Source organism: Phaethon aethereus, assembly GCF_964289735.1.
Source record: "Phaethon aethereus genome assembly, chromosome: 15".
Classification (NCBI taxonomy): Eukaryota; Metazoa; Chordata; class Aves; order Phaethontiformes; family Phaethontidae; genus Phaethon; species Phaethon aethereus.
This window is the reverse complement of record NC_138591.1, coordinates 1,374,969-1,393,838: the sequence shown is the minus strand read 5'-3', so window position 1 is coordinate 1,393,838 and position 18,870 is coordinate 1,374,969. Positions and strand designations below refer to the sequence as shown.

Sequence of the window (18,870 nt, the reverse complement as noted above, 5' to 3'; positions counted from 1 at the left end):
CGGGGCCGGCGCTCCCCGGCGAGGGCCGGGCGGTGCGAGCGGGCCTCGCCTCGCCTCGCCTCTGCTCCCCGCAGTGCCGGTTCCCGCTCCACAGGCTGCTGGTGGTGGCCCGGCTGGGCGAGGGGGCGGCGGCGGAGGAGGTGGCAGGTGGGTGCGGCGGCCGGGAGGGGACACGCAGCCCCTCGCAAGGCCGCTGTCGCCGGTCTGTCCCCGCTGTGGCGGCAGGGGCGGGCGGCTTCCCCTCGCCGCGGGGGGTGAGGTGGGAGCCGCGGCCACGCACGAGTGTGAACGGCCGCAGCGACCGCTCTCGGCGGCGCGCGGCGCGCCGGGGTTCAGGGAATCCCCCGACTGGGCCGGCATCCCCTGCTCATCCCTCTGCTATTTCTTGGGATCCATCAAACGTCGAGTGGTTGAGGCAGGTATCGCCCACTACAGCCATGGCGCTGGCTGTGCTCCGAGTAACACTGGCATGGAGCAGTGATGGAGGCCTTGCAGTAGTCCATAAAATGAGAAAATACCATTTCGTTAAGCTGTATGAAGAGTTTTGTCACTTGGGAATCCTTCCTAAGCAAGTAAAACACAACTATTAGAAACCCTAAGGGAGGGAGAGACTTTAAAGTCTGGTATTATTTTTGCAGCCAGCTTTTAAGTATGACTCAGCCAGCGAAGGTGTAGCAAATGTGTTGTCTGATGAGATGATTAAGACAATTGTTTTTTTAAACACCTGTATCAGTTAGTGCCAGTGTTGAGCGGAGGCAAGGGCTCAACTGCACCTGCGAGACTTCTGAAGTGCTCTACACTTGTATCTACGGCAACAAAACATAACCACATCTTTAAACAAATGCTAGTAGGAATTTTAGACTTCAGCTACTGAACTACTGCAGGTTGGGTGCAGTTTTAGGAGCTAACATGAATTGCATTGGTGCTTACGTCAAGAAGAGATTCCCGAGGCAGCAATGCTTTCACGTTTCTTCTGAACAATAAAAGCACAATCTGTGAATCTGTTGCCTGTGGCAGCAGAGAGAACACAGAACAGACCACACAGCGCTAACTTGCTGGAACTACTGCTATGAACTGTTTGACAAACTCCCAGTTTTTCTTTTGAAACAAGGTTATCACAGAAGATTGTTTGAAAATGCTTTAGAAGACCACTCAGGAGAACAAGTCTCAGGTCTGCTACTTCTCTATTCCAGCTATATTTGCCACATAGTAGAGGTAAGTTACATAAATTCCCACTGGGATCAAGTCACCTTCATTCATCGTCGTACAAATTTGGCTTCTAAGATCCAGCTAACTACAAATGTCTAACAACTCTTACTCCATACTTAGGCTTAAAGACCTGAATAATGCTGCGGTGGGTTTGGTAGCTCACCTCTGGGATTTGCCCCACCCAGTGCTTCACATAACTGCCCCAGAACATTATTCTGACAGAATTAGATGAAGTGTTCTGTCAGATGTTAATAGGAACAATGTGCGTTGTCCTCAGCGCCTGTGACTCAAAGGGAAAGCCCATGTAGGGCAGCTGATAAATTATATTTATATTCGCAAATTAGTTTGTGATATAGAATACTGTAAAAACTCTACCCTTTCCTCTGCAGTCTTGCAGTAGCACAATCCATGTCATCATCCAAGATTTAGCTTCTCTCCAAAATCAAGGTCATAGGTAAGTGTTTCACATGACTTAGATGAAACAAAATTTTAGCCAAAGTGGTAAAACGCCTCCTTAAGGTTAAACTGAACATTAGCTATGATTATGTCAGGCTTTTATTCTGCCATTGATACTTGTTGACTACAGAGATGACATTTTCCAGCTAACACATCTTTTCCGGACTCAGCAGCTGACAGCAGGCTCTTGCCCAGCCCTCCGCATTGGAGTCTCTCTTCAAGACACCAAGACTTCAACTGCCAACAGCCTTCATAGGTTTCAGAAAGTAGGAAAACTCCTTCCTTAGGAATCAGCTGTTGTTGTTTCAGTGCCCTGTTTTGTAAACATTTGTAGGTGTATGCACTGGAATTCCAAAAATCCTCTTTGGAGCATTAGTCATTGCCTTCGAGCCTGCTGTTTGTCCTTTCAACACTACGAAACCGGTCCCACAGAGTTCAGCCAATTATCGCCTTTAGCTTATCCTGAGTGTTTCTCTGGGGCCCCGTATTAATTTACTGAAATCCAGATTCATGAAAGCTGCATTTTCTTTGCTGTGGGTGGAATTCCTAGCAAAGCAAGCTACCATCACACTCCCACATTTGCTTCTTAAATCCCTACTGCTCTTCTGCTCGTTTCTTACCCTCACATCTGACCAGTCTGCTCATGACCCTCGCACAGTACCTTAGAGTACAATTAGAAGAGGTTTCGCTGGCTGGGTGGGAGGGGTGCCCCATGCTGGATGCATACAGTGCTCCGGCACAGCTCTAGGAATGCAAACAACTCACTGCTTAGTTTATGAAGCTGGGCCATCTGATAAAAACTTGCTGTACTTTAGGATGGAATTCACTCTCTTTCCACTCAGTGCTCTACTCCAGGAAATTAAAGTTTTAGTGGTGGCACATAACATCCCCACCAGACTGTTCCCAGACTGGTATGTGGCAACAGCGACGTCTCCTGTGACACGTCCACAAAACTCGATGCAATCACAGTCTACAGTAGAGGCAGTCACCGAGTGCCTTACCCTCCTGCTCAAAGTGGCAGCTTGCATCCAGAGTAATGAGGTAAAGTTCCTGGCAAATTTGAGGTAAAGTTCAAATAACTGGGCTGGAAGAAATATACCTAGTTTACCCCCCAAACCACAAAAGCAAGCAGCCGCACTCGTCTTTCAAGCAGAGTTTGCAAGCATATACATCGAGAGGACTCTAGAAGTGGTGTTAAAGCACTACAAAACTGCATTATTTTATTCCAAGGTTTTCCCCACACCTCTGCAGGGTTATTTTGTGCATCCATTTGATTAAATAATCAATTGCAGCGCCTTAGTGTAAAGCCAGGTGAAGTGTCACATTGCCTCCTCCCGCTGCCCACTGCTGAGCACTCTCAAGAACAGAGGATGCAGCTGCCTTTGGTAAAGAAGGGCCAGCAAATTTCCTCCACTTTAACTGTGTCATAGCCCTGTGCTCTAATTGTTACTGCACTGAAATATGCTCTTTTATTATCAAGAATGACAGTGGGAGTATACACACTCTTGCACCCGAGCTGCTAATCCCGGCAGAGACAATTAGCTACTTGTGTAACGCTGAGGAGTGTTCAAGTCCAGAAGATTTTCTGAGAATTTATTTAAGTCCTTCACAGCCTGCCCTGGATTCAGGTACGCTGCATATAGTTTAAGAGATAAACATAAAATTTAGTAACAGAACTAGAATTTTTGGCTCATAACACTGAATTTTGAGTTACAGAAGTTTGTTACAGTGCTGCTGTAGTGACAGAGGAAAGCAGGACTCACCCACTGATAGGGGTCATCTTCCCTATTAAAAGATATCCGAACAGGAAACAACTGGGCAGCCACTGGGATTACAAACTGGGGCATCAAGAAGATAGCAACTATACTCTGTGCACTGTCTTGTCAAGGCCTTTACGAAATGCAGTTTTTATTTTTTAGTTAAGTCCGAGGTCTAGTTTAATAACTTCAACAAAACGCATTATGGAATATTAAGGAATTTACAGGTTAAATAAATTAATTCAACTAGTTACATGAATGTGATCTCAACTGACTAGTTTCCTCTCCCCCTCTCTTGTTCGCAGAAACTGTATGGCCTGTTCCCTCTCATTTCTCTGCATGATGCAGGCCGTATCCAGTGCCCCTCTTTGCAGCTGGACTCATTTGTGTTTAACATCAATCTACCCATTAACGAATAGATGCACTCATTCCCAGTATGCTTCCACTACAGTCCTTAAAAGAAGAACAAGCAGAGCAGCCAGCAACTCACGAGCTACAAAGCCCAGGGAATGACGGTGTAGCTGTCAGTGTCCCTTGGAAGCAATGCTACTCACAAACGTGAATAAAGGTGACTTAGGTTGACAAAAGACAGTCTTTAATTTTATAAATGTTCACCCAACTGACAAATCCAAACAGCTGTTCAAAGTTCTTTCAAAATTCAACCGTTTTCAATGAAAGCACAAAAAACACTTCCACAGTTTCATCTTGAAACAGTTGCAAGTTTCACATAAAGAAAAGCAGGCTTGGTTAATACAAATAACTATGAAATAAGTATTAAGTACTGATCATTAAGTAGCAATGAAATGATTAAAGATACAGTAAGTTTCCTTCTACAGTATGACCGTCCTTCAAGGCACTAGAATACATCCACAGTTTTGACAAGGCGACTGATAACCAGCAGTCGCCACCAGCACTCCGGTGCGTTTTTGGTTCATGTTTTAAAAAGAATCTGCAGCAAATCAGTGAGGGAATGTCTCTTGCAAGGCATCTCCTTGTAACGTCTAACAACTAGAAATAAGTCTAACCGTGACATTAAAAAGATTATTTCCATAATACATGCACTTTAAATAACTAACGTTCTGCTTCTTACTCTTTTGGAATTTCTGCTAATACCATCTGTATTAGCAGCACTTAGGCTTCCTATGCAAGTTTCTGCAGTAATTAATTCCTTCCATCCAAGATTTTGAAAACCGTTGTCGAGACACAGATCATTAAACTTCTTCTGAATGGCTAAAAAATCACCTTCTCCGTGATGCACAAGTCACAACTCTACAGTTTTGCCATATCATCAAAAGAAGCTTTTCACTGTTAGGTCTGTTAGTTTTCCCACCAGGAGAGGAACCTTTAGTAAGTTCGAGGGTTTCCGTTACAGAGCGGTGCTTTCTGTATCGTTGTCAATATCGAGCATGAGATGGTTGTGCAGGTCTTTGCTCGCTGGCTCTGCAAGAAGCTCAGAAGGAGGGTTTTGAAGTGGTTCTTGAATACTGCAATTAGAGTCTGCACAAAAAATGGAATAGCAAGTTTAGCAGTCTGGACAGTGACATCTCATTCACTAGTGTATTTCTGGTGCGTTTCCTTAGAAAGAAAAGGGAAAGGAAAGATCAACAAAGGCTTTTCAAACAGAGGGCTGGCACACATGTGCACGTGCACACAAAAAGGCTAAGCCAAACTAAAAAGCTTATGTTTGAATTGCTTCTCCTATACACCTTTTTTTAATCATGTACATAATAAAGAAAAACATTTCTCTCTGAAGAATGGAAGACAGCAAGTACGATTTAGTATCTGATTCCTCAAGGCCCCTTATGAGTGATACTTTACTCCAGACACTCACATCAACACAGAACGGCCACTCAGCAAAAAAATTTGGCACCTAAATCATCTGCCAGGTAACCACCACCTACAACTCTCAGAAGCAAAAGGAACATGTATGGTGTCAAAAGGAGGCATTGTCACAAGAAGAGGAAGAAATTATTTAAGCCAAATGCAGATCAAACCCCTTTCCTGTGTATAACAGGGAAGATCGTGTTCTTTGCCCTCTTCCGAGGAGGGGGGGGCGGGGGGGGGTGGAGTGTAGGATTTTGTTCAAGCCAAGATATCCAAGAAAGCCCTGAAAAAGTCGCATTTCTGGTGACTGACTGCACTGGGAAGTAGAAGACCGGAAAAATCCATAACAGTTCAAAAAACGTAATTGAAAATATTAAGTCAGTATTTTGGAAAGCTAAATTATAATATGCCATGACATCACTTACTGCAACACAGCAGCAGATCCAAATAGAAAATCATTTAGGTCACTTAAATCAATAAAGAATCCAAATAAATGCCTTGCTTTTAAGCGTAAGTTCCATAGACAGGCATCCTATGAAGACTTTGACTCGTATCTTGAGCTTAAAGTCTTAAATTTAGCCCACAAGTTACTTCATAAATGTTCAAGTCGAACGTTTCTGAGGGAAGTGACATGGAAGAGGCAAAAGCAGACAGAGCCGAAGGCCAAGTGCAGCCTCCCCTGCTTCTCTCTCGGCCCGTCACTGGAGCGCCAGCCGGCCTCGCGCAATTTGCGGTAATTTCGTATTGAGCGATACTGTTAACGTAGTAGCTGGAACTCCATCATCTTGTGGCCTGGCACCGATGCCAGGCTTGTCTTGCGCAGGACAGTTAAATGTTCTCACCCCTGCTGCCGCAACTTTCCCGAAAATGTGGTTCGGTTCCAGGAGTAGTGTTTTCGTGTGAGGTGTGAACTACCCATTTTCTCCCAAGTCTCGTATCAAAGTCTTGGGGAATACCACATTCTGCTGAGACAGCATTTCAGTGGTAAATGAAATCGAGAAGGCACAGAACAAACCATCAGTATTGTCATGGCTTGTTAAACACCATCATCTGGGGGAATCTTTTAAATAGATTTCTCCCCCCAGCCCTCATTTGTCATTTTGAAAGTCAGTGTGCTGTTCAGTGGGCCATAGCCAGTGACCGGTGCCTTGTGGCACCTACCAGACCATCACTGTTCAACAGACCTTGGATAGCAATGAAGAAGTCATTACTGGGGCTATTTTAAAACCAAACCTTTTCACTTAGCCTCACATTCATGTGTTTAAAATAAGTCCCCGATCCATGAAACCAAGTTTCATAACATCAGCAGCTCTCCTTTATCCCCACTATACTGTATAACTGCTGTTTCTACAACAGATAAAAATGTAAGTACTTTTAAAGTAAGTTGATTTAAATTTTGGATTTTTTTTTCAGTCATTTTTACTATTGTTAACGGAAGCAAAACTACCCAGAAGAATAAACAGCAATCGTGTGAGTTCCCAAATTCTTCTTGCATTTTTCCTTACTCAAAATGTTCCACACTGAGCTTGGCCACAGAAGAGATGAGCACAGAACCAAGGAGCAGAGGTGCTGCACTCGCCCTAGTACCTAACAGCGCCTACTGTACTGCTCAACTTTTATTTAAGGTACAGTTCAAAAGGTGTACTTCAGATGCAGGCATGGAAGTTCTCCCTACCACAACTGCATATTGAAGGATGAATTGGAAAAGGAGGTAACAAAGTGTGAGGTGACACAGGAAAGGAGTATTTGGTACAGCTACTTCATATACAAAGTGAAAATCTGTATAACACACATGGATTTCTAGATAGGATTTTCTGTACGCGGAAGTAGTACAACGTGAAACGGGCCAGTCAAAACATGAGCAACTTTACACATTCTAGTCTCCAGTACTTTTAGTACGTTAATGTCAGAGCGAGCATCAAACAGCCATTCTTTTCGCATGCCACGCTAACGACAACGCAAGCAAGCAGTGTTATTTGTGACAGGTTAGTAGTGGGCATTAGCACACACATGATTATGAATTAGCAACGTTTTTGGCCAATCATATGCCTTTTCCTTACCATCGAACTTTCCAATACAGTTCCTACTGAATGCAGGTCAAACATCTAGATTATTTAATAAAATTTTTGATTAGAATATTCTTTTCTAGGGCTTATTACTCTAATACCATAAATAGAATTTGAGGCATTACTGAAGTCCAGTACATGGACAATGGAATTCAACAGTATCCTGAAAACAATTCAGAATTCCTGTTCTGATATTATGAAGTTTGCTGGCAACTTAATTTTGGCTTCCATTACTCCCATCTGTCTTCCCTTGCTCCACTATTTAAGGTTAAAATTAAAAACACTGTGAATTAGATAAGTCAGTCTATAATAAGTGCTTACATGTGCACGTGTAAATGTTAGAGCAGATACTCTTATGTAATATGCAGTGGTGTTAATTCAGAACAAATATTAATCCTTTAAAAAAAGGATTGATCTGGAAAAGGTGGATGATCCTATACTGGGTGTACTGCTGTAGGTAACCCTGAGTGGCACTTCGACTGTTTCCCAGGTGGGTTTTTTTTTTTTCTTTTTTTTTTTTTGTGCAAAACATACTGGATTTTCCAAGTTCCTTCATCAGTTTTGCTAGGGAATCCTTCATGACCAGCTTTTACTGGCTTTCCTGCACAGCAACTTTCATGCTATTGTTTATGGTACACAACTTACATGGCCAATTCGCTACGGTTTGCACTTGAAAGGAACATTATTAAGTCTCTCCAGTTTTAACACTGTTTCATTTCCACACTGTTGATGTCAGTATTTTTTAATATTTACCCAGGCTACAGTTGTGTACTCGTTACGCCTGTGACTTAGCTGAAGAGGAGTCAGCACCAGCTTGTAATTCACAGTCCATATGCAGCCTCAGTTGTGCCAATCTTTCCCCTATGGCAGATGCTTCATTTGTGTAACCTGAACTCCCCCACTGATGAAGCAGCCCCCAACATACCAGCTGGGTATTATTGAAAAGATAATTATTTCTCCAGTTACATTGGGGGTAAAACAAATCCTGCTTGTCTGCTATCATTAAAGCAATTTCCTCAGAAACAGAAAGATTCCCAAATGAAAACAAACATGGTCAACCTACGAAACAGGACTTAGAAATTAAGGTTAATCCTTTCCTTGAAGTTTGACTGATCAGCACAGCTCCCATTCTAACTTATCTGTAAGTGCTGCAAAGATCCAGACCCCAGCCTCAATTTTGAATTATTTGAAGTAAATTGCTCTTGTGTTTTAAAGATACTGACAAAAAGAAGTGCAATAAGGAAAAGTCTGTTATTTTAAAAAGCAAAGTTTAGTTGCTTAAGCAGCTCATTTACTGCTAGTCTCTCAAATTCAAGAAAACTGTACTTCCAACTTAATTTCTCGATTCAATACGAATTTCAGTATCCTTCCTATAAGCAGTCAAATCTTGAGATAATTCAGGAATGCAGCCTCAACGTTTTCAGCCTGTCATGCAGTTGTTACCTTAAAAAGGTAGCATCTCTAACCCATCACGTACGGATAGTAAGATTATTAATGTGTCGTGTGGCAGCTGCGATTGAACAGACTAGTACTATTAGCGAGGCTGGAGCTGACAGAATGCAAATGCAAACATGCCAGAATGCAGATGCTGCTGGTGCTTTTCTGCAAAAGGGGTTTAGTCACATGAACATGTGTTTTGTCAAATAAATTCCAAGTAGTTAAAAATAACTGAAAACCTAAAGTGAAAGCCATGTTAAAAGGCAACCACAGAACACTGAATTGTAGGAAAAAACATGAGCTTCGGTATTTGCCTGCACTGATAGGAACAAACCTGTTTAAGTGGGCCACTGCTTCACACTTGACTTGTGGACTAGTAGTTCTGGTGACTGTGTGAAGTGTTACTCACTTGATTATAGTTATTTTTACGATTTGTTTTAAGGAATAACTTAATGTTCACAGGACTGTTAAAATTAAGCAGCATAGGTCTTAAAACCTCTTACAAACAGAATGATGTGTAGTAATGAGGTAACACAGAGTTGACAGAGAGCACATATTCCAAAGCGCATATACAAAATAAAGCTACAAATAAAATATTGCTGTGCAGGAGCATTTTAGCTTATATTGCATGTTTCTGGTAAGTACAAACCTTATTCGCAGTAACCATCCCCACCTGTGAAGGTATCACGGGGTAAAGCTGTTAGGCAACAGAATTTTTACTTTGCATTCCAATACATTAGTCTTATTCTAGAGAAGCTGCAGTGTCATTGGAAAGTTTTAACCATTGTTAAATATAAGTCGATTTAAAAGCATTAGTCTCCTACATTCATTCTCTCTTCCTTCAGAATTTCCTAAAACAAGCAGAGACTCAGCAGGAGAACATTTCAAAATCTGCTATTTTTGACTGTCTTCAGCAGCTACTTTTTTTCTTCCCCAAGATTTAAATTAACATTATCCCTATCAAAACTAGAAACTACAAGCTTCATGAAGTTCCTGTGAGAAGACAGAAAGCTTCTCTTTACTTCATGAATGTCTCAAAGACTTTGTTCTCAGAAGGTAAAACATTCACTGTTTTAGTATCTTGCCTATTAAAACATGTATTAGTGGCCACTTTTGACATTTTATTATCTTCTGTATGTGCTGAAATACACTATCCTTGGCTACATCTTCTCCTTCCACCAAATATTTGCTTTTTGGCAACAGATGTACAAACATAATTGAGACTGCCATGATGCTGAGCCTGGAGAAAGCCCTAGAGAGATGGTTGCTATAACAGTGTTTTGCTTCCAAAACAGGAAAAAATAAAGCAAGCTAATCTACGCTTCCCCCCCAAACCCTTCTGCCTCAGGAAAGAAAACCTTCACTGAGGAGGGTGCCCAAATCCTCATGCACAGAACAGGTGGGTGGGCATTTTAACTGGAAATAAGCAATTTAGTATTTTAGCTGTTATTTGTGCTTTTCAGTCCCACCTCACCCCCACTCCCCCCTCAATTACAGCTACAGGCATTATTTTCTTCATTTCCACTCCCTGAGGAGACACCAAACATGGAAGAATCCACTCACCTGTGACTATTTTGGAAGCTGTTTGCATGGGATTTGCAATAATACCATCTCCAGCCAGCTGAGAAGGAGGATGAGGCGGAGGGGGAACACTGGGTCTATTTCTGGGTTTCGGTACCGGCCGTGGCCTTGGCAGTGTACCACCCTGAGGTGGAGAGTGAGACTGGGAGGTTTCTTGAGTAGATGGCTGTGATGATGGGAAACTAGTATTATGTTTTCCTAGAGGGGGAGTATCAGGTGGCGTTGGAGTCTGCGGAGGAGTGTAACAAGGCTGCTCTGGTCCATGCTCACTGCTGGGTGCAGCAGGAGGAGATGCTTGGCTGTTTGATTTGGGCTGCAGTGGAGGAGTAGCCTGTGTTGGGGGCTGTGGTGGTGGATGGCTGGGAGCTTGTATTGGGGAAAGGCTGCTGGAATATCTCCGAGGTGCAGAAACCTGGGAAGCAGAGGTCTGGGTTGCTCCTTGGTTTGCATGTTGAGCAGGAGGAGAAGAACTTCTAGCAGGTGGTTTTGGAGAGACAGAAGGTGGCTGAGCAGCTGGGGCAGAACTTTGGCTTCCTGGCTGCCCAGGCGGTGGGTTGGCTGGCTTGGGAGGGGCTGGCGCAGGCTTTTTAACAGCTGTTAAGAGAAGAGGTGAGATTTCATGGTTGTGTATCATGAAACCAAACTCCTGAAAGACAGACATTAGTAGCACACAAGAATACGCAAGTCCATTATCAAAATAAAATGGTGCATTATCAAATAAAAGTGGTATCAATAGGAAGCTACAGAAATGCATACACAGGTTTACCAATCAATAGTCATTTGAGGGATTTTGTGAAACAGCATTAGCAACATTACTACCAGCTTTCATGAAAGAGTCCAAAAGCCCAAAGACGCATTTAGCTAGGCCTTAGTGAAATGCAAGTGAATTAAACCGTTGTCTAGAATAAAGGAAGAGATACTGCTGAAGTTATTTTAGCAAGCATTTTTGTGGTACATAAAGAATTGGAACTTAGTGGCTTGAAAACCAAATGAAAAACACACCTCTCCTCATTGAATGGGGACTGGGACCTGCTGCATTCTGTGGCTGATTAACAGAAAGCTGATTAGTGCTACTTGTTGACTGGTTCTGGACAGTGCCCGCATGCCCGCCATTTCTCACAGGTGGAGGAGTAGCTGAAGACGTGTTGTCCTTAGATTTTGAGGTACTGAAAATTAGAAATCCTAAATTAGAAGATGATTGTAAAACACCTTGCCCAGATGAGCTGCACCCGTTCAGGTTTGTCATGAACCGTGCTGTAGTTCTGACCCTCAAATGCTTCAGAAAAACTTGTATGCCAGCTGGTATTTACCGAGACTGAACAGTGCTACAACTCTTCAAACAAGTGGCAAGTAGGCTTTAGGCAAGCCTGTACAAACAAGTAATTACCAAAATTAATCCGGAATCCAAGTGGTTCTGCAGTGTCACAGTACCTGTTTGAATGCAATACTGATACCTAGGAGTACAGTCTCCATGCTAACACACCCTCGATGCATTTGCAGATCCTTCAAAAACAGACTCACAACATGAAAGTTCCTATCGAATTACTTCTCCAATTTCCTCATTCAAATATACCCTTGTAACTGTCAGCCTTTTCAAAATGTCCTGTCATCCAATTCGCTGGCAGTTATCTGGTAGACCGAGCTACTACAGAACAAGTGATGGCAACCTGTGAAACTCCGCCAGAAGAAAACCCAAAGGACACGAACCAACTTGCTACGTATAATATATGGGCGAGGCAGATGTAGCCCTCCCTGCTGAAATCCCTGAAGCTTTCGGAAGCCCTTGGGAGGGCCCAGGGACTGCAAGAGCTGGGTTGGAGAGAGCAGAGGTTGTTGGCAGAGTCTTCTCTCCACCCCACCTGGAATTAAGCTTTTACCTTGCTAGGAGACCAGAACTTGTCTTGAGGGAGCAACCCCTGCAAAAGCTTTGAGATTCCAATCAGGACAACTCAGCTCCTCCTGACCTTTGGCTATGAAGACAAAAGAACGGGGGGGGAAAACCACAGCACTGGAGCATGTACCAGTCAAGGTGGTACTGGGCAGTGCCCCCTCCTCTTGCCATGCACCTGCAGTCTCCACTCATCTCTCTATCTTTATAATCTCTTGCAGCATCTTACTCATCGCAAAAGGACTACACACCTTTCAGTCACTTTTACAGGTACATTGCAATCCTGATTTCTCCAGATCCTGTTAATAAATTGCAAACACTTGAATGCAGAGTTTGGGCAAATTTTAAATGCAGCTTTTCGACACTACCCTCAAGGTTTTGTTTTAGCTGCCTATGCCACAAAAGACATCTGTGGAGGAAATATTAGTCTGCAGGGGATTTCCAAATGAGAAGTTGTTTTTTCAAAAATGTCACCCGAGACCAAAAGCTATATGCAAAAGAGTCAATGCTGCATTGAACGCCACAGTGGTGTTTTACCCTAAGATGGTATGCAAGAGGTTGATGTCTGGAGAGCACCACAGGCCTTTACATGTGGTTTGTTATATCTCTGAGACCACAAAAAAATTGAAAGCAAAGTGCTGCTTTCATCATACATGAAAGGAAGAGTCAAGGCTACTGCCATTGTCTTGGAGTCCATGTACACTAATCCTGGGGATATGACTGCACAAAGTTTCAACAATAATTAAGTAGCATGTGTACATGCTTGCCCTAATGAAACTAATATTGAAGTATGGTAAATCGACTTCAGTTTTCTAGCAAGTCTGGTCATCACTAACACTTGATACAGACAAAGAGAGACATATCCAGATAACGTGTATGAGAAACAACAAACAAGACCAACAGGTTTCTAGTATTGCCAATGGTAGTTTTGTTCTTTCAGCAGCAAACTGATAGTCATACTGTGTGGACACCTGTAGAGTATAACTTGGAAAGGTCAACATGGGTAGTAAAAGTACAGTCTTTTTTTAGTATTTTTCATCATCTTTTTTTCCCCAAGAATCCTCTTATTTTGGATCATCAATTCTGGAACATACAGAACTATGTATGTTATTTTAGAAGATCAATTCTGGAACAACACGCATGGCAAGAGAGCTCCTGCATAGCGCTTCTGCCTACGCCTGAAAAAGTTTCACACATGACAACGTGCATTCCAGTTAGAAGAGGTGCCTTGTGAAGCAGATACTAGTTGACATTATCAGTTTGCTGCTGAAGCAGCCTGCTATGCCACTGCCAGCAGAAGCCGTGCCTCTTACCTGACATCCTCATTTCCTTGACTTTGTAATTGTTCTGCTGTGCCAGCAGAGAGAGCAAAACCAGCACCCACTGGGCTTGTTTCAGCCACAGAAGCTTGTGAGTGCTGCTCCGCTCCAGACTGAGCCAGCACGCCAGCCTCCGTGGGTGGAAGTGGTGGCTGGAAAGCTGGGGATGTGTGCTTTCTATTTATAGTGCCACATCTCCGAGGATTCGCTTGGAAGTCCATAACCTTGACACCAAAGCTACAGAAAGAAGAGAGAGTAAAACACACCACACCAGCCAACACCAGGTAATTAAAGCAACAGGACAACTGGATGTTATAACCCACAAAGACAAATGCAACCCCTGTTGCTTAGCATGCAAAGCAGCAACAAGGAAAGCTTCAACTTTCTGCATATAACACCATTAATGTTAAGACATGCAACACTATTTGGCTTATCCATACAGAGGGATAAGCTAAACGTAAGTGGAACAAACTACTCAATTACATTTGAAGACAGACATTGATGACAATGAGGTCAAACCACTCAGCAATTTTACATGTAAATACATACATTTCCTTACATACCAGAGTATCTCCTCACTAAATATATTTTGCCACATGAATTTTGTTTCTATTACACACTAAGTTGCAGTAGAGATTTCAAGACAGACAAAAAAAGCCACTGGATATACACTATAATTTGCATTTAAAGGACAACTATGGATAAACGGACTAAAATTTGAACAGTTTTTAGAATGCATACAGCACATTCATTCTAGAATTTAGTTTTATTCTTGTTGTGTTAAAGACAGTGAATCTTGAATTGATTTTCTTCTTCCTCTCTCAGTGCTGATAAATTTGCACATGGCTAGTCATAGTTCAAGAAACAATTTAACATTTGCCTAAACAGCTAAAAACAAAACAGCACATCACTTGAATATTCATGATATGAGTGATAATAAATGAATGTTACACTACATGTTATATGGGAAAACAGCACGTTTTATTTTTATTTTTTAGCATTCTACTGTTTGCTGTGGTATACTGTACCATCATCAACTCAGAAGTCTTATCATGAAGGCACCAGGTAACACCACCTCAGCTTATGGGCTTTGAAAAAGAAGCCATGGAATATCAGAAGTTAGATACTGATAGATGCTACTATATACACTTCTGTTTCAGTGGATTTTAGACCCCCCAAATCTGTAATAGGAAAATGGTAACTGGAAGCAGTAATTATCTGCTTGTTTTTTATCATGCATAGCGTATAACTGGAAGCAAAGACCAATACATTACCTTTGAACCTTCCTCAGGCTGCAATAACATGGGGGGGAAATAAATCACTGTTGTTACCTATGGTATTTCCATTAAATTCTCCTCCCAAGACCAATAAAAGTGTGTCTGAATACAGCCTCCTCAGTAGTCCAGTTCTCGGGAGTGGGCTAATAACTGAAAGTTAACCTGAGAATGCAACATACCTTTCCTTCTTCAATAAATCCCCTTCCATTACAGTCATGCTCACAGGCCTCTTCCGTTCCAGTGTCCCAGATTCATATTCATTCCCAGTGTGAGACAAGTGATTTGAATTAACAGCAGGAATTGCAACAAAAGCCCCAGACACGTTGAAATCTTGATCTGAGAGACAGACAGAATGCATCCTAAGACATACATATACAAAATGGTGCCTCACTGCAAAAAGCTGTTGTAGGTTTACCTGCATAGGGTTATCACAAACACAAAATTCTTTTAACTATGGCAAGAATTTACCTCCAGGGAAGAACCAGTCTGCATGCTGAATAATTGGCTCAATAACTGCTACCACATGGACTGAAGTTGCTGCTGCCATTTCAGCAAGGGATCTGCAGAAGAAATTTGCAGAACACTTATACAGAGTTCTATCAAAGTAAGAAAAAAAATATCATATTACGTAGATGACAAATTATGCCAAGCATGATGTATCAAGACTCCCAAGTACCACATAAAGAGCAACTTCACACTTTGATGAAATCTAGACTATTCAGTAACATCCACGGCACTTGAAACACTCCTAAGAGGCGGCACACCTAAAAGGATCTGGAGGCACAGGTGGAAAGGACACTGGAAATATTTTTTTAGGCAAATAGTCTGTTGCTGTGAATAGTCTACACGAATCTGACAAGAAATTCTGCAGCTTCATGGAAGTTCTGTTTTGTAGCTTTCCTGAAACAACTTACCCTTCATTCTTCGCCCATAACAAGTTGGGGCCCAAGACTATTGCGACATTGCTGGGTGTCATTTTATTAACATCGCTGTTCTGTGCAAGCTTTGCTAAAAATTTGATTAAATACCTACAAAAAGGAAAGAAATAATTAAACAGCAGGAACTAAGAGCATTTCTTGTTGAAAGCAACTAAGTAGAAATTCAACAACCATAAAGACAGTTCCCAACAAAACAAAAATAAGACAAACAGCCTTCTTGCTTGGTAGCTGGCTACTAAGTTTCTACTCATGAATCATAAAAGTTGAACTGGGTAGAAAAGAAAGCATTTCCCACCTTAGGAAAATGGAACTACAGAAGTACTATTCAGAAAAAAACGTTTAGATTGACAATGCCTACTGGACAGCTATTTTCATGGCCTATAAATGGAACTTCCACACTTCTAGGAGTCACCAGAGTTGATTTTGTTCCGATTCATTCCCAAAAGGCAAAACTAAAAGTGAAAGTTACATGTGTAAGATACACCCAGGTGATTTCTAAGACTGGAAAAATACAATGAAGAGCACAGCTGGTGAAAAGTCAGGCACTATTGCCAACAGCATGACCCTTAAGTAGAAGGGTTCTATGCATCACTATTTTGTTACAACCAATAGTGAATTAATTTGACTGAAAAAGTCTACCACCACCAATGCACACCAACTACTTGATAAAACAGGATGTCCTTTTACAAACCTAACTGAATTTGGCCAAGAAAAAAACCCAACCTGGATTAGAGTTTTGGTTAATCAGCTTTGAAGTGTAGTACTCTAGCATCAAAGCATCTGTACTCCAAGTCAACAGATGTTCACACACACCTGAAGTTAGCATGATAATGCTTAGGTAATCTGTTACAAATTCTCCATAACTCTTGTAGCTTCTTGTCCTGGTCCTGAATACTGAAAAGAAAAAAGTTTCCATTACATCCTACTCTCAGATCAGAAGATTGTTGTTTCTGCAGTGAACAAAGAGATGACTGCATGACCTTTCATTTATGCCAAATAAATGAGCTGGTTTGTATTCAGTAATTCTGTAACCTACTAGTCAGATCCCTGCATTATCTCTACCTGCAACGAAAGAAAACTACTTAAGCATCAATATTATGCAGCCAATAGTCTGAAGCAGCCCTTATGATTAAATGTAAAATAGATACTTCACCACATTTTTGTGCAATTAATATTAAGCTACCAAGTTTAAGATAATTTGTTGCACAAAGATATCTACCTGTTAGGGCAGAAATGAGAAAGTAAACTCTGTGAGTTTGGTCTTTTCTTATCAGTTCATATATGAAGAACCAATTTTGATAAAAATATGTAGAATTTTTTCCTATCTAACTATTTTTGGTATGCTTACTTTGCAGCTTGTGTCCATTCTTCATACAGATTGTAGGTCATTAAAGGTTCTGGCAACTCTCGCAAATAGGATTTCAAGGCACCTGCAATGCAGACCAGAAACAGGCAAGCTGCTTAGCCAATGCTTTCAATCTTCATTTAAAATTCTGTCCTCTATGAAATAGGACCCAAGTTCCACTGAAACAGTGGGAAGACCTGACACATCCACAGTATATCTGCTCAACACTTAACACAAAAGGTCTTCCAATAATTACTGTAATTTGACAGAAATGTGTACTATAAAACTATGAATCATCTCTCCATAAAAAAGACCTAGTCCTTATTAAAGGTCTACATATGGCTCTAATCTCCCTTGATCATGTTAACACCCTTGTCATGAAAGGAAATATATTCGGATTACTATGATCACCTGAATTTTAAACACCACTCCGTCATGCTGACATGAATACATCCAGTGTGATGAGCATGGGTAACCTATACTTATCTGTGTTAAGCTACACAATGAAGCGAACTTTTAATTTGTTTTCATTCATAGTTTATCTGCACAGAGATCAACACCTTACACTGCAGCAAGTCAACAGTTAGATGAACCACATAAAACTGCATTGTAACAATTTATACCTGGCTTTGATTCAGAACATTCACAATACCTGCAACAGCATGGGGATCAGAATAAAATTCATCAAGCTGGGAAGTTGAACAGTCCAAGGCAGCTTTCAGCTTTTTCAATTTAGAGGCTCCAGCAGCAATTCTGAATAAGCCCTACATAATAAAAATCAAAAGTTTTTGACTGGTAACAACACATTAGTACAAGCATGAAATGATAGAAGTTTTGGGACAGTCTCTTTCAGAACAGTTTGAAGTTTGGTGTCTTCACCTTACACTGTTATGACCTAGGTGGCTCTTAATATGTCACTGCCACCTGATAATGATTTAGTTACCACTCACACTTGGCCCATTCCTATTTTTTCATTCTAGGTGCATTCATCTCAAAGATACTTCAGATAGTACTCAAGGTTATTCTGTTGCAAAAGATTTATCATCTACACTAATGAACAAAATTACTTGAGCAACTTGTTAAAAAAGTACAGACACCAGTCCATGAGTTTCACTGAGCTCTTTTTTCCTGTTCTTCATAGCATGTGATGTGGTATTACCTACCTCCTCTCTCATTCCCGTTTCCAAAAGCATCATTACACAGGCTTCAATAGGGACTGCAATTTCACGACCACTGCGCTTGAGATGCTCTTCTAATGGAGTTCCAAAAGCTGGTTTTTCAGTCCATTTGTCTAGTTGGAGAGTATCAAAACACTGAGCAAAATATCTAACAAACACTTGAACTATGTCCCAGACAAGAAAAGAAGAAAGCCTCCAGTACAGCAAAGAAATTTTCAGAATACAGTAGGAGTTTTACAGCCCTTGATTGGTAAAGTCCCTTATATCATGGGTAAAGAGAAAATGAGCCTGCTGGTGTTCAAGAAAAAAAGCCAAACAACCAACACTTCTGCATCTTTCTGGATGGAATACCACATACAAATCCTTTGTGTAACTGGAAGTGCATGTCCCAGTAGGCCCCAGCACAAGTGCCACCACATGGCCGTAAGTCACATGAATTCTGATTTGCCAAGACACCAAAAGGCTTAGGTTTGCAAGAATCTTTGAGGAAAGATTTTGTCCAGATTGCATGACCTGGGTAGATCTTCGTTTTAACTGTATTTAAGGTAGATAAAAACTGAGCTGCTAACACAAAGTTTATTGCTGATTTAAGGAA

General features: G+C 41.5%; 2 protein-coding genes across 2 annotated transcripts in view; one reads left to right on the top strand and one right to left on the bottom strand.

The window, feature by feature from the left end:
- Positions 1-2,369: 2,369 nt before the first annotated feature.
- TEX47 (testis expressed 47) lies at positions 2,370-3,841 on the top strand (the record flags this gene model as incomplete). Its single annotated transcript, XM_082006734.1, has 3 exons — positions 2,370-2,706; positions 3,146-3,293; positions 3,771-3,841. The coding sequence occupies exons 1-3, from the start codon at positions 2,416-2,418 to the stop codon at positions 3,839-3,841; spliced, it is 510 nt and encodes a 169-aa protein (XP_081862860.1). The 5' UTR covers positions 2,370-2,415.
- A 947-nt stretch (positions 3,842-4,788) lies between these two features.
- ARHGAP17 (Rho GTPase activating protein 17) overlaps positions 4,789-18,870 on the bottom strand; it is a gene marked incomplete at both ends in the record, with an annotated part of 47,388 nt that continues 33,306 nt past the window's right edge. Inside the window, 11 exons of the mRNA XM_082006565.1 lie at positions 4,789-4,919; positions 10,313-10,924; positions 11,333-11,496; positions 13,532-13,774; positions 14,994-15,150; positions 15,283-15,374; positions 15,729-15,842; positions 16,566-16,646; positions 17,101-17,182; positions 17,750-17,861; positions 18,261-18,388. Of these exons, the coding sequence (XP_081862691.1) occupies positions 4,789-4,919; positions 10,313-10,924; positions 11,333-11,496; positions 13,532-13,774; positions 14,994-15,150; positions 15,283-15,374; positions 15,729-15,842; positions 16,566-16,646; positions 17,101-17,182; positions 17,750-17,861; positions 18,261-18,388 (1,916 nt within the window). The remainder of the gene's footprint in view (positions 4,920-10,312; positions 10,925-11,332; positions 11,497-13,531; positions 13,775-14,993; positions 15,151-15,282; positions 15,375-15,728; positions 15,843-16,565; positions 16,647-17,100; positions 17,183-17,749; positions 17,862-18,260; positions 18,389-18,870) is intronic.